Genomic DNA, 14,480 nt, shown 5'->3' on the forward strand with positions numbered 1-14,480 from the left:
TGACTTTCGACCCAGGCTCTGAGCGACGGTGTGCAAAAAGTAAATGTCAGAGCACACCGATGATGATGAAAGAAAGCTACATGCGTAGAAAAGATGTTCTGTGTTCATTGGGTGGGGATAAACTTGAGTATGTATGAAGTGAGTAAACAACAAAAAAGAACCCCAACCAGTACCACCAAAAAAGGTGCAAAAATACCAGTCGATACCCCAGCCCACACTTGCCCCCCAACCCTCGTGGGAGTAATCCAGCGCCGCCGTCCCATGGTGAATACCCGACTGCAGAATTTCTTCCCTCGTCTGGTTGTATTCATTGCTTAGGTCCATCCAGCATCATTAGTTACCTAAATGAGTGGAGTGGACACCACAGGACTCGAACTGGGCTCCTGCAAGGGTAGTGGCAGGGAGGTGAGTGTGGATGACGGTGCACCTTCTGGTGAAGACCCGTTACAGGTAGCAAAAGCGCAAAATTAAACGAAATATAAAGAGAGCAAAAGCCAATCGTAGCTGAATCTCGTGCACTGGGTGAAGTTCTACTCAGTGTGGCTGCTGCTCTACAACTAGGCGAGTGGAGTCGTAGGCGGCAAAGTGGGGCGCATAGATTGGGCCGTTAGCAGCATGGAGCGCCGGCTTAGCTGTAGCTATCACGCTTTCATAAACACGTGCAGGTTGATGCGCCACCTAATGAAGAGCAAATACAAGAATACAGGCGGGAATAAAGTGGATTCCAGAGCTTTATGATGCACGCTGTCATAACCCCCTGGGACAAAATTACTGCGTCATCGATGGGTAAGGTTCGCCTTCCGAGGGCCACCATGACGATAAGTGCTGGAGTACCCCACTAAGTAAAGGAAGTAACGACGTCAAACTTGCATCCATAAGCTTAAAATGTTTGCATCTACAGCTTCTCGATCAATCCGCAACACTCCTACTACACGACTTGCGCAAGTAACTCGACACATACAACCACAATCGCAATCCAGAATGGCGCACAATGGAACTACGTTTAAGCTCAATACTGGAGCTCAGATCCCAGCTATTGGGTTTGGTACCTGGCAGGACAAGGATGCTCAAGAACCGTGCGTGAAATCTAATTGTTAATGAGGTTGAAGTTAATCTTTCGATAGAGCAGTCACAATCGCTTTGAAAGCTGGCTACCGCCATATCGACACAGCGCGCATCTATGGCACCGAGGCCGCCGTCGGCAATGCAATCAAGAAAGCTGGTGTTCCTCGGGAGGAGCTCTTCATCACCACAAAGCTCTGGAATAACTCGCACCACCCCGATGACGTCGAGAAGGCCGTCGAGGCATCTCTCAAAGACCTCGGCATTTCTGAACTTGACCTTCTTTTGATGCACTGGCCGAGTCCCTTCGCACGAGGCGACGAGATGTTCCCCAAAGATGGCGATGGCAAGGTCAAGACGGGCGACACCGACTACGTCGACACATACAAGGCGATGGAGGCGTGTGTAGCTTCAGGCAAGACTAAGGCGATCGGTGTTTCGAACTTCAGCAAAGCGGAATTGGAGCGCCTGATCAAGGAGACTAACATTGTACCAGCTGTACATCAGATTGAGATGCACCCGTATCTCCAGCAGCATTCGTTCGCAGACTTCCACAAGCAGAAGGGCATCCACGTAACCCATTACTCGCCATTCGGCAACCAGAACGAAATCTACGACTCAGGAAAGGGCATGGGTAAGCTGATGGACGACCCAGTCCTGGTCGAGATCGGTAAGAAGCACGGAAAGACCGGAGCGCACGTTGCGCTGGCATGGGGAATCGCAAAGGGACACTCCGTCATTCCCAAATCTAAGACCGAGAGCCGTATTAAGTCGAATCTCGAGGGTGACTTTAAGCTGCCGCAAGAGGATGTAGCGAAGATCGACGCAATTGACAAGAAGTTGCGCTTCAACGACCCGTCCAAGTCGTTCGGATGGAACTTCTATGCCGACTTGGATGGCAAGAAGAACTAGGTGTCGAGCGTTGTTTGGACGCACAAGGTATTGCTAGACAAGCGCATTCCTAGGGTCGTAACATTAGGACGGATGGAATATCGCTGGAAATGATACCTGTAATAACTCGAGTTCGTAGCAGCTTCAATGGTATTCCTAATGCGATATCTAGGCCTAGATGGCTTCACACACTTATCGATGTCTGGAGTTATTGTAAAAGGTTTGTGAAGATCTACAGGCCCCTTGATTTGTTTACTGTTTGATACTTAGTTCAGACTCAATCTCTACTTCCAAAAGAAGTAGAACGTAACTTTGAAGGAAGGAGCTCTGTTTGATGATATAGCGGATCTACAGTAAACCTCGTTTGACCTATTTCTAGTATAAACATTCCATTCTATCAAGCCCTTATCTTCCGGACATCGGCATTCTAAATATAGTGGTCTCCTATTATCGCAGCAAGGCTGGACGCTAGTCAACCTATTATGAGGTTATCTGCATGGCAAATGCGCGGCGACCGAGCTTAGTCTCGTCCTCATTCTTATCGGTAGGCTTATTATTCAAGTGCCACATGGATCATGTGTCATCATGTCCGGTTCAGTCACCAATGTTAGAACTGGAGGAGCAAGCCACCATGCAGGCGCCTAATCCGCCCCCCGAAGGAACTGACAGGAGTTCTGCAGAGATGAAAATTAAGTCAGCGAGTAAAACTGGATATGAAATACAAACAAATCAAGAAGCTATAGCCCAAAGCAAGCTTGTATCTACGATATTTGCTGCCCTTGTCGGTGATGTTTCGCTAATATGTTTTAGAGCTACCCTTGTCAATTCTCGGAGTACGTGCCATGAGGCTGTATGCGGGCGACCTTGGGCTCAGTCATACGAGCAGCTGAGAAATCGATCTCTTTGGCTTGACCAGCCGCTCGCATTTTACATAATGTGACCTGAAGTTTCCGTATGTTTCTCCCTACATGAGTGTACGCTTCTATCGCAATTATGGCCGACACAGGAGCAAAAACCCAGCAACAGAATCAAGAGCAGCGGAATAACAGGTCTGGAGAGGAACTGAATTTGGTCACTTTAGCCGCACCACACCGCCCGGAACAAGAGAAAGACCAGAACGACAAAAATGCTACGGGGCAAGAGCCTACAACTCTCAGATTTCCAAGTTCCAAAAGAAGGGAAGATTACTCCTGTCCTAGCTATCATCTTTCTTGTTGTTTCTTTTTTATGTATTGCTAGTAGCATCGCAATCGTTTATTTCTCCAATGACAGGGCGGTCAACGACTGGATATCCCGTGGCCTAGCGGTCAATCCCTCTGTCCTTCTGGCTGTTACCAACAGCGTTTTAGCGTTCTCGACGAAGCAGGTCTTCATCGCAGGTGTCGCTATCAAGTGGTGGCGTACATACTACAGTGGTACAGATCTGACCAATCTGCACTACATCGCAAACCAAGGAAAAGCAAATGGATGGCACGACATGTTCCAACCATTCAAGAGCTCGCAAGCCCGACATGTCATGACAGTCTTCGTTGCCATCACACTTATGGACCTTTCAGATGGACCTCTCCTTCAGCGATCTCTCAAGTCTGTCATCACGAGACGCGTCCGACCCTATGAGTCTGATATGGCCCTGGTACAGAACATCACCGATGGCTGGGCTGGCACGGTCGACAACGCGTCTCCGGCGAGAATTTTTGCCTCTGGTGATCTCGCAGGAGTCGTAGACAACTGGTATAATAACGTTACGGAATCCTGGTCATCCGAATGTGTTGGAAGTTGCGAAGGCGTTCTCGTAGGCGCTGGAGTGGCGTTCAATTGCAGTGCAGGAGCCCCAACAAAGATCGAATTACTTTCTCCGCAGAACTTCAATGCGACGCTTTTCAGCATTTCCTTTAGCAGGGCTGTCGATGGCATGGGTGCCCCAGTTGTAGAGATGACGCACGAATTTACCCACAACGTGACTGCATCCTGCGAAGCCACAGTCGAGAGGCACTACTGTTCGATCAGAGCTGCTACAGTCGATTACGACGCCATAATCCTTTCAGATTCGATCAGGCTTCATCCGAACCGTGAGCCTAGCCCCTCGTCGGTCTATAAGTCAGCAGGTGATCTGCCTGCCTCCGATGATACTCCTATTGGCCCGCTCTCTGCACTAGACTACTTTGGTTACTACTATCTGCGATCTGTTAGTACATTGTCTTCAGGGACAGGGGACGAGGAGGTTGGCATGGAGACTGTCACGGGGATGCTCGGAGCTGTATTCTCAGAGGCCTCAGAGAGTGGGAATTCGTCCTGCTCATTTCAGTGGCTGAATGCAACCGATTCTATTATACACGACATACACGACGTTATGTTCCGGATCGCCGTGTACAGCTCCACGGGTATGCAAATGCTAGCCGTCCCACGGGTGTTTCGCCACGAATTGTTTGCTGACGCGCGTTAGGTGACGAGAACGGAGATACGAAGACATGGACAGACGCATACGATGAGCTAGCATATCGAGCCGACTTACTATTTTTGTGGCTAGCTGTTGCCATAATGTTCTCAGGCACGTTTGCCGCGACGTCTCTCCTTTGGGGATACTGGAGACTGGACCGACAAGTGACTTTGAGTCCTTTGGAAACTGGCTGCGCACTTGCAGATGTGCTTAAGGCCCCTCCTCCACGGTATCAAGAGTCGAAGATGGCAATTGAAAATTTGCTCGAAGATATAGGGGGTAGGAAAGTGGAGAAACTAGATTAAGGAATAGTCGAACACCTGATCGCAACGATTTAATGCTTTCTTCAATAAAAAGTCGACTTCAATTTCCCTTCCCCCCCTTCCCCCTCCGTGCCACCCACCTCCTTCCTCCCTCAAATGCAATCCGACTCCAACTCCTCTGCACAATCGTGCCCTGCAGCGTTCCCGAGAAAAAGCTAAACGCAAACAGCAGCGCCACACTAACTCCAAACACCACGCCAAAGCACCACCAATAGTTGAATATCTCAAACTCGGTATCTTTGAACTGTATGCTGAAGTACCCCGTCATGAGCGTGACAGGCGTGAAGAGGATCGTGATTTTGGCGAGCAGGAGGGTGACCCATGTGAGTCTCTCTACGCTGAAGGATTCTTTAATGGCGATGAGGTTGAAGTTCATCATAACCAACGAATCCTTCTGCGCAAGACACTCCTCAATCTCGCTGAGCGCATAGAGCAGGATTCGATCTTTGAGCCGCTCGAAGCGCACTTTCGCAGCGGAGCTCAGACTCACGCCGAGCAGACTGTCCGCTTCGGGGATCATCGGGCCGTGGCTGGGATTGACGTTGGGGAGGTCGGAAATGAATGATTCGGTGCCGGACATGATGCGTGAGTTTTTGAGGGATGCGAGGGTGGCCTCTTGTTTTTTCAGGACGCGCTCGATGATCAGCATGTAGCTATGGTACACGCGTTTGAGCACGGCGAGTTGGCAGCCGATGTGGTGGAGTTGGTCGATGTGCGTCAGGTCGGCTTTTATGAGCATTTCTTGACGCTGAGAAGGGTCAGTATGGGGAAGGAAGAAGGATGTGGGGTGACTTACCAAGCGATCCAGTTCGGCGGCGTATCCGTGGTCTCGTTTGGAGATTAGATTAAATGTCGTACCCCAGTCTTCGAAGAGGTAGTAGAATAATAGACCTGGTGCATCTGTGGGACGGTGGGCGGTTTCTTCTTCGCTGTTGCCGACGCGGTGACGAATTGGAAGCTGAATCAGTGCTGTATCTCGCAGTGGGGTTGGCGCTTTCGTCAATTGTCGGAAGACGTTCACAAGGTTTCTTCGCGTTGTATATAACATCTTGAGGTCTTCTGCTCGTAGATCGCCATTGCCGAAAGGATATGGGTCTTCCGATATAGAGATGACTGTCTTGTCTTCGCAGAGGAGAAGCCAATTCCAGACACGCTTACCATGAGGAACATCTCTTCCTCTGTCTGTTTCATCATTATGCTCGTCCTCTGGTGGTTTAGTGCGGACGTTGTGAAGTGAGTTGTAGCCGAGGCAGACGACTACATAAATGTCAGCGCCTCAGTTCTTCACACTCATCGGTCTTTGGCTCACATCTCCTTCCCCAATCGACCGTACTCCAATGCCACACATCATTCACCAGCTGATAATGACTCAAATCCTGCACCATCTCCAGCTGCGTGGAATGCATCAAGTCCGTCATCCCGATACTCTCCTCACTCGCCAGACTCTGCTCCCCCCTCGCAGACTTACCCGAAAACCGCGATCTCAGCGTCGAAGAGCTCTTCTTCCTTCTCAGAGACTGACTCCTTGGCGGACACGGATCGCTCCTCATCATCCCAAGTAATCGTGGCGTAAAATCAAAGTACTGACCCAGAACTTTCAGCAGGTCTTTCTGATTATAAGGCATCCAGATGTTGATCCATCGTGTATGAAGCTGCGGAGGCCGCGGCGAGTGAAGAAGCTTGGAGTAAGACTGAGCATCTAGGTCGAACGCGCAGTAAGCGTCCCCTTCACCAAAGTCGAGGCAGAAATTGCTGCTCTTGGGGTTCCGCGTCTGCCTGTCGAAGAGATCAAAGTTTCGTTCATTGTCGAAGTTGCGGAAGCAGTGCTGAATGGTCTCGTCGCCTAGGTCATTGTAGTAAGCTGGGAGATCTTCTGCAGGCGACGAGGGTCGAAAAGGGCCTGCCATGACGGGTAACACGGCGTTGACGAGGATGAGTGTGGGGAAGCGAGGGCATGGTTTTGACGAGGGTTTGTTCTGAGCGAGGTCCCTGGTGATGGGAGCTCGTGCAGGGTCATTTTTGGTATTGTGTCTTGTGTGGAAGCCTCATGTTAAAGGTCACGCGACGCGACCATGACCCATCCAGGCAGAAGGTCTTGCACGTCCCGAACTCATATTCGATGGCGGATGGCTGTGCAAAGTAAGTGATCAGCGACGCGACCACCGCACAAGTACACACCAAAGAGCTCATAAGATGGACATAATGTGTGGTGTGCGAGCAACTCCGCGGTATTTGTGGTTTGTATGTGGTCGTCTGACTGCAAGCTCGCTAACCTCACTAGAAGCATCATCACATGCTCCAACACACTATACAAATACCATCAAGACCCACGCTCCCAAAAAACTCGGCTAATTTATGCAGAACACCAGTATCTATGATGCAAAATTCCACGTCTCATGATGCACGCTAACTCTCAGCTCCCTCAAATGCGCGAATAAAAGTACAAAAATGCTAAGGGCAACATCCACAGCCCTGGGTATCGCGCAGCCCCCCAACAACGCCACTCATGTAAACCTGTCTCATAGCTCCAAGATCTCCTGTGGAGTCTCCTCTAGTTCGTCCGTCGCGCTGAACACCTGTTTGATCTCGTGCGGGTTCATGGTGCTAACGAAGGCTCTCCTGACGAAGGTGTACCATTCTTTGGATGCCTTGTGGTGTTTCTTCTTGTGGCCCTTCTTTTTCTTGTGTTTCTTGCCTAGTTCTTCAACGTTGTCATCTTGTGAGTCGAGATCATCCCCCAAAGGTGTGTCGTCAATCGCCGTCTCCTTGTCGAACCCGCCCTCGATTTCTTCAACGTCAGCTGCGTTCGATCCAGTCTGTCCAATCTTGCGTGCATATTCAACCCATCGTCTAACCGTGAGGTCTGGAAACTCCCGGTCGTTCTTGGTGTCGTACTCGACCTCATAAAAGAACTCATTCGGATGCGGCTCCGGTCGTGGCTGCTTGCCCTGATGCTTTCTATGCTTGCCCTCTTTCCAGCCACTATTCTCAATCTGCCCGTCTTCCGTGACGTTCAATCCAAAGATCGTCCTTGGCGAATTTCGATTTGGCGAGGCACCATCGGTGTTTTCGACAAAGTCGTTGTTGATATGCGTGAGGTTGGCAAAATATTGGGTGTATCGAGTCCATGTGAAGGTCTGAGGGGAGTAGGCGGGTCCTGGTGGCGCTGATTTTGAGGGGCCATCTGGGACCTTGAATTTGTACTTGCGGGGATGTTTCTTGTGCTTTTTCTTTTTCCTCATTGCAGTCTCAACATCCTGTAAGTACTCATCCTCGTCCTCGTCAAAATGGTCGCCATCGACTAACAGCTTTTGGTGGGACAGTGAAGGGACCGACTTCGGCTTGCTGCCACTGGCAGAAATATCGCTAGCGTCTAGACCAGTAATGTTGTACTCGATGATGCGGAGTGTGGGGAAGTAGTTCGGTACAACGCTGGGCGCAACATGGCTGATACTGTAGCGTTCCGCGAACTTGCCGCCGATCATGTCAAGATACTTTTTCTTGTCGCTTTTATCTTTCTTGCCTTTATTCGATTTCTTGCTGGACTTGGAGGGTGGTGCTGGTAGTTGCGCCCATGCCTCCCTCAGGTCAAGCAAGTAGTCAGACGCCGAAGCGACAGTGACCTCGCCGTCTTCGTACAGCTGAACACCGCCCTCCTCTTCTAGTCTTTCCATCTGGCTACCACTAGCCATCCTGCCTTTCTCGGCGTCTTTGCTGATCTCATCAAAATCTTGCAGCATAAAATGGTCGATGTTCATATGTCCGTACAGGCCACCCACGACCACATCGCGAAACTGGCGCGTCCAGAGTGTGTATTTCTGCCAGCATGTCTCGTCCCAGCTCTCTTTACTATCGACGCGCGCGGGTGGTACGTGGCCCATAATGATCGCCTTCATGCCGCGGTCGCGCAGGATCTGGAGCTGGATGCGCAGCCATTCCATGTGCTCGTAGCCGGGTTCATGCTTGTTCGCGCAGCCGTCGACGGCGGAGTTCGAGGAGAAGAAGAATCTGACATACGAATAAGTAGGGATTCGCCAACAAATTGGACAAATGACCGCTTACATGGTGTTCAAGCTGATCACCGCTAACTTCCCCGGCACCACCTCAACACTAAACCACCCCCCCTGCGAAAACTGATGTCTCTGCTCCTCGGGAATCATCCCCCTCCAAACATCCAGGTACTTTTTCGTCCAGCGATTCGGCCCGGCCAGGAAAATATTGTGCGGCATGATGTCGTTGTTGCCAAACGTCGGCACCACGGGTATCGCCCATTGCTCTACGTCGCCATGCTTGTCTTCGGTTTTCCCAAAGACTTCAGCGAATTTTGCGACCATGTATTCATTCTGCTTGACTACTTGCTTGGGTGTTCGGGGTAATTCTTCGTCGTTGTCGTGCCGCGCGGAGTCGCCCGTCCAGATGACAAAGTCGATGTCGTTCTTGATGTTTTCTTCAATCCATTGGAAGGTCTGGTTGATGAGGGAGTAGGGCGAGTCGCAGCCCGATGTTTCTGCGCCATAGATGCCTGCGGGTCCGCGGTGACGATGGCAAGCTGCGTCGGATGTGGTGCTCGAGTATGTCTTGTAGAAGGGATCGGGGTGGAAGTCTGCATGCCCTGGGTCAATCTTGCTTTCGCATTCAAGCTGATAGGTCCCCGCACTCACCCGTGATATGCAGGAACTTGCCCGTCAACTTGCGGCCCTGGACGCTGGGCTTGCTGTCGTCACTGGGCTGCGCGGTGCGGCTGCTTCCTGCGCTAGGCGGGGCAGCATGGGAGCTTCCCCAAAGAAGCAGCCCGCAGACTAGGCCACCGCGTCGCAACATGGAGAAGCGAGATGGAAGCGCGCAGTCGGTGGAGATGCGCTCGAGACGCGAGTTCGGATGTCCACTGACGGACGGCGGGATCGCAAGTTTCTATATCTCAAAGCTCTGTACCGTGATGGCGCCAGCCAAACAAGCACTGCGCGACAGAAAAGCCACCTGAAGCAACGTGCTCCAGCCATCCTTGCCATTGGACGTCATCCAAGCCGGCCCTTTTCTCACCGTGCGCTTCACACCCACACGTACTCTTACAAGGTCATCTGTCCTGTACAGTGGCAATCACTCGTGTGATGCTGTCGATCTAGTCTCATTAGTTCCCAAGGTATGCATGTCATTTCGTCGCACTTGGGTATGGCCTCTGTTGGACACCTACCATGGTCGACATCTTAGTGGCGCTCTGGTCTTCAAGCCACGGCGGGTCGTGCCAGCGGACCAAGATGCGGGATTTTGACATCTGGACGTCGCGTGACTGTACATCCATACACCGCTCGCCAGGGCTCTAGGGATACTCATGTCAAGGCAAACACGAGGCACATGTTTCAAGCATTGTATTGATTCTTTGTCATTTTGCCGTGTGCCTACTAGAGACGTTCTCAACACACCTTCTCCCTCCTGAAGCCTTGTATAAAAATCAGGCGCATACACTACATGCTTCGTCGCTCGATATCGTCTGCCATTGCCTGGCTGATCATGCGACATGAAAAAACCGGCTCCGTAGAACCACGATCGCCGAAGCCATCTATGCAATAAAGAGACCCATGAATACACACACTGACCGGGACTAATCATGTAAAACTAGTCCAACAGGGCCCGAACACCAACGCTATGCTTTCGCACTCCTGTATGCCGTAGTAAATCAAAATAACTCCTGTATGATGCGATGGTATATGTGATGATGAGTGCTGTATGCCGGGCGGTCTACACACCATTTTTCTGCCCGTTCGTGGGCTGCGCACCTGATGACTGCTTTCCGCTCATCTCGGACTGCAACATCTTTTGATACATGCCCTTGATCGCGGGGACAGTAACACTTGCACGAGGCCAGTAGTTGTTCACAGTAAATGACCTTTATTGTATTAGCTTGGTTCAACGGGGTGTGATTGTTGTGAACTCACCAAAGGCGCTCCTCCAGCTCTTCGTTGTCGCGAGTCTCTGCGCGGATGAAGTTACCAATGGCAATCAGCTCGACCTTGAGAATCTTGACCATGGCTTCCTTCTGAGGATAGTTCTTGGGCGTCGCCTTCTTGAGACGGGTGAGATTGTCGCGTACAGGTCTCAGTCTCCGCTCAATAAAGTCCTCAGGCTTCTTCTCCTTTGGCTTGGGCGTGTTGTCGACGCTGCGGTTCTGATTGAGACTGTGACTGTTAGATCGTGGACGCTCATCAGCCAGACGCGAACGGTCTTCATAAGGCCGAGGGCGGTCGACATCTCCACTGGCCTTGCGCCTGATCTCGGGGGTGCCATTGCGCTCAGAGTGTTGCGGACGGCGATCAATGCTACCACGGTCGTGGCGATGCTCCTTGCGGTGTGCGTCAGAAGGCCTATACTGATCGCTGTGCCTAGACCGATCGTGACTGCTCTTCTCATGTTGCCGGCTGTCGGCTCGATCGTTGTGTCTGCTCTCGTTGTTGCTATGCGTTCGCTGGATGGGTCCTCCATTGTCGCGGGCCATGGACTTGCGTGCCACGCCTGTAGGTGCGGGGCTAGCTGAGACACTTGAGGCCTTGTCTTGCCGGCGTGCCATGGCAAGATTGTGCTTCTTGTTGTTGCGGTGATGATTCTCCATCAGACGTTTCGCATTGGGATCGACGCCCGCTTTGTCTTTGAGGACAGTCAATAAGTAGTTCGCCCTTCGGACTAGATGGACCGCTCCTGGAGACTTCGCATTCTTCTCTTCACCTTTGTTGCGCTCTTCCTTCTTGTCAACGCGGTGCTCCTCAAGGTAGAACTTCTCGGTCAACCCGAGTTCGGGATCGTCGCGAATCGGCACCCATGCGCCGTATCCGTGCCGAAAGATGCCTATGCAGAGCATGCCATCTTCCCGAGCGCCCCATGGACAGGAATAGTTCGCAGGTTTGATCGCATCAGCGATGCGGAAGTTCTTCCAGTCAGAAACCGCACTGACAGCCTCTTTGAGGATTCGCATCTCGATGGGTCGGTCGATAATGGTCTCGGCGTTCAGCTTCTTCACTTGACCAAAGTCGAAAAGAACAGCTTTCTTGTCCTTCTTCGTGATCACTCGGTCGGCTTCCAAACTCTTGAGCCGCATCTGCTCTTGCTTCACAAGCTCCTGGCTCTTGGAGATTACTTGGTTTAGTGTAGCCTTCACCACTTCCATGTCGCGACCAACCAGTTTTGCGGCACGTAACATGTCATCGCCCCGCTCTTCAATAGAACCAAAGCGTTCAAAGGCGCGGACAAGGTTCCGGATCTCCTTGGTGTTCAGCGGACGCTTCGGATCACGCTTGATGTTATCGTCCTCAGACGGCTCGTCATCGTCAACATCAATATCCCTCGACGCCTCCATCGCACGCTTCTTGGCAGCCCGTTGTTCGCGGGCACTTGATGACGCAGCTTTGCGTTTACGAGGAGCGCTTTCTTCGAGCAGCTTCTGGGTCTCTTCCTCATCCCTACGTTGCTGGATTTCGGCCTTGACAACTTCCAGCTCTTCCTTCGGAATGATGTCGTCCCATTCAAGGTCTAGCTTAACGTCGGTATACTCGAAGTTCTTGAGGAACTCTGCGCCACCATCGGAGGTGAGGCCTGCCGCTTGCTCTGTCTTGTGCTCTTCGGCGTTCTCAAGCACGGCATCAATGTCAAGCTCCTCAAGCTTCTTCTGATTGCCAGACTGTTCAAACATCTTCTGGCCTCGACGCTTGAGGATGTTGTTGATGTCGTCTGCAGAATTGGGCTCGGCTGCAGCACGGCTCATCTTGTCGTTGAGCTCCTGCTGTTGACGATCGGTCACACCACGCTGGATCGTGATGAACTCGAGCATGCGCTTGTTGCGGGCGCGCTCGAGAATCTCCTCTTCGATTGTGTCCTTCGACACCAGACGGTAGACACTGACGGGTTTCTGTTGGCCAATACGATGGGCTCGTGCCATGGCTTGAAGATCGGCCTGAGGGTTCCAATCTGAGTCGAAGATAACGACCGTATCAGCAGTCATCAAGTTGATACCGAGACCTCCAGCTCGAGTGGACAGAAGGAAGCAGTAGTCATCGCTGCCAGGGGCGTTGAAGTGATCGATCGCGATCTTACGGTCGCTCGCCGGCACTGTTCCATCGAGGCGCTGGTACGTGTAGTTGCGGAGCTTAAGGTAGTCGGTGAGGATGTCCAGCATGTGGACCATCTGACTGAAGATCAAGACACGATGCCCATCTGCTTTGAGCTTCGTGAGAAGTCGGTCGAGCAGCATCATCTTTCCACTCGTCGTGATAAGCGCCTTGAGCGTCTCATCCTTCGTAGCGTTCTCCTTGAGGAACTTCGCCTCAGCATTGGGAAACAGAAGGGCGTGGTTGCTGGCCTTCTTCAACTCCATAACAATGTTGAGCAGGGATTGCTTATGGCCAGTGCCGCCCTCGTTGAGTGCTTCATAATTCCTCGTGAGGATATTCTTGTAGTACTCCAGCTGGATATCTGACAACTCAACGCGGAGAATCTTCTCGGACTTGGGTGGTAGGTCGTTCTCAACCTTCTCCTTGGTGCGCCGGATCATGTATGGCTGAATTGCCTCACTGAGCTCAGCGAGCTTATAGCTAGCGTCTTCCGAGGCCATATCAACGTTTTCGTCGACAGTGATTTTGCCGGGCATGAGGAAGTCCATCAAAGCAGAGAGCTCGCCTAGAGTATTCTGGATCGGAGTACCTGTGATGAGGAGACGGCTTGGAGCATTGAACTGTAGCAGCCGCTCGTACAGCTGCGACTCTCGGTTCTTCAATCGATGGGCTTCATCAACAGCGAGGAACTGCCACTTGATGCTTGAAAGGAATTGCCAATCCGCCAGGACGTATTCGTAGGTGGTCAACAAGACATTGAACTTGATCTTCCTCGGGTTACCGTCAACCAACAGCTCCTTGTCACGGATCGTGCTTCGAGCGTCTTCCCTGCCGGTGTAGATGACATAGTTGACGTCAGGCGTCCAGTTGTTGAAGGTATCTGCCCAAGCTGGCATCGTTGAGAGCGGGACAACACATATGAAAGGTCCATCCTGCCGGCGATCATGTCGAAGCCAATTCATGAACGACACAGTCTGGACCGTCTTACCAAGACCCATCTCGTCAGCCAGGATGACGTTGGTGCCTCGACACCAGTTATGGGCAAGGAAGTTGACACCTTGAAGTTGGAAAGCTCTCAGCTTCCCGTACTTGATGTAGTCAGGCTGTTCGTCGAGCTTAACAAACTTGCGGCGAGTGTTAAGGTTCGTCTCGCGAAGATCCGATGAGGGGCGGTTGGACGAGCGGTCGAGGAAACGGTCGATTTCGGTCTGCGACAGCCGACTTACAAGGGAGGCAGGTTCCCAAGTACAGAATTCGTACGTCAAGCCCTTCCCTATACATGGTTAGGTAATCCAGAAAGGGGTCCTGAGGTAGTGAAGACTTACATTTGACCAGATACTCAGTCTCGTCTTCACCGTGCTGAGAGTCAATCACGCGCTCAACTACGTGAAAGTCAAGCTGACTTTCGCGCTCTGCTTCTCGGGCGACCATGTGCTGCTCGAACTCCTCGGGCTCTTTCTTCTTGCGCCCGTGATAGTACATTTCGGTCATGATGGGGCCCTTGAAGTAGTTGTCCAGCTTCCGCCAGCCCTTGTGTGAGGCTGCCGTCTGGTAGTCCTCCCATGTCGAGTGGTAGTGTGCTTTGTCTTGCCATTTAATCTAAGGAGTCAGCATCGCCAACAAGTCATGGGATAGCAATGGGGTGCGCTTACCAGATACTTCGAAATCCTT

General features: G+C 51.7%; 6 protein-coding genes across 6 annotated transcripts; 3 read left to right on the forward strand and 3 right to left on the reverse strand.

Annotated features, from left to right (window-relative positions):
• Positions 1-345: 345 nt before the first annotated feature.
• On the forward strand, positions 346-561 carry SNOG_06852 (hypothetical protein; the record flags this gene model as incomplete). Its single annotated transcript, XM_001797161.1, has 2 exons — positions 346-405; positions 505-561. The coding sequence occupies 2 exons, from the start codon at positions 346-348 to the stop codon at positions 559-561; spliced, it is 117 nt and encodes a 38-aa protein (XP_001797213.1).
• Positions 562-981: 420 nt separating this feature from the next.
• On the forward strand, positions 982-2,125 carry SNOG_06853 (hypothetical protein; the record flags this gene model as incomplete). The annotated part of the gene is made up of 2 exons (XM_001797162.1): positions 982-1,076; positions 1,125-2,125. The coding sequence occupies 2 exons, from the start codon at positions 982-984 to the stop codon at positions 1,972-1,974; spliced, it is 945 nt and encodes a 314-aa protein (XP_001797214.1). The 3' UTR covers positions 1,975-2,125.
• A 954-nt stretch (positions 2,126-3,079) lies between these two features.
• Positions 3,080-4,396, forward strand: SNOG_06854 (hypothetical protein; the record flags this gene model as incomplete). Its single annotated transcript, XM_001797163.1, has 1 exon — positions 3,080-4,396. One exon carries the CDS (start codon positions 3,080-3,082, stop codon positions 4,394-4,396), a length of 1,317 nt encoding a protein of 438 aa, XP_001797215.1.
• A 357-nt stretch (positions 4,397-4,753) lies between these two features.
• SNOG_06855 (hypothetical protein) lies at positions 4,754-5,907 on the reverse strand (the record flags this gene model as incomplete). Its single annotated transcript, XM_001797164.1, has 3 exons — positions 4,754-5,461; positions 5,510-5,671; positions 5,872-5,907. 3 exons carry the CDS (start codon positions 5,905-5,907, stop codon positions 4,754-4,756), a joined length of 906 nt encoding a protein of 301 aa, XP_001797216.1.
• Positions 5,908-7,232: 1,325 nt separating this feature from the next.
• Positions 7,233-9,534, reverse strand: SNOG_06856 (hypothetical protein; the record flags this gene model as incomplete). Its single annotated transcript, XM_001797165.1, has 3 exons — positions 7,233-8,721; positions 8,776-9,325; positions 9,369-9,534. 3 exons carry the CDS (start codon positions 9,532-9,534, stop codon positions 7,233-7,235), a joined length of 2,205 nt encoding a protein of 734 aa, XP_001797217.1.
• A 915-nt stretch (positions 9,535-10,449) lies between these two features.
• On the reverse strand, positions 10,450-14,300 carry SNOG_06857 (hypothetical protein; the record flags this gene model as incomplete). The annotated part of the gene is made up of 3 exons (XM_001797166.1): positions 10,450-10,597; positions 10,647-14,017; positions 14,070-14,300. The coding sequence occupies 3 exons, from the start codon at positions 14,298-14,300 to the stop codon at positions 10,450-10,452; spliced, it is 3,750 nt and encodes a 1,249-aa protein (XP_001797218.1).
• Positions 14,301-14,480: the final 180 nt, after the last annotated feature.

The sequence above is a fragment of the Parastagonospora nodorum genome (genome assembly GCF_000146915.1).
Source record: "Parastagonospora nodorum SN15 chromosome Unknown scaffold_10, whole genome shotgun sequence".
Lineage (NCBI taxonomy): Eukaryota > Fungi > Ascomycota > Dothideomycetes > Pleosporales > Phaeosphaeriaceae > Parastagonospora > Parastagonospora nodorum.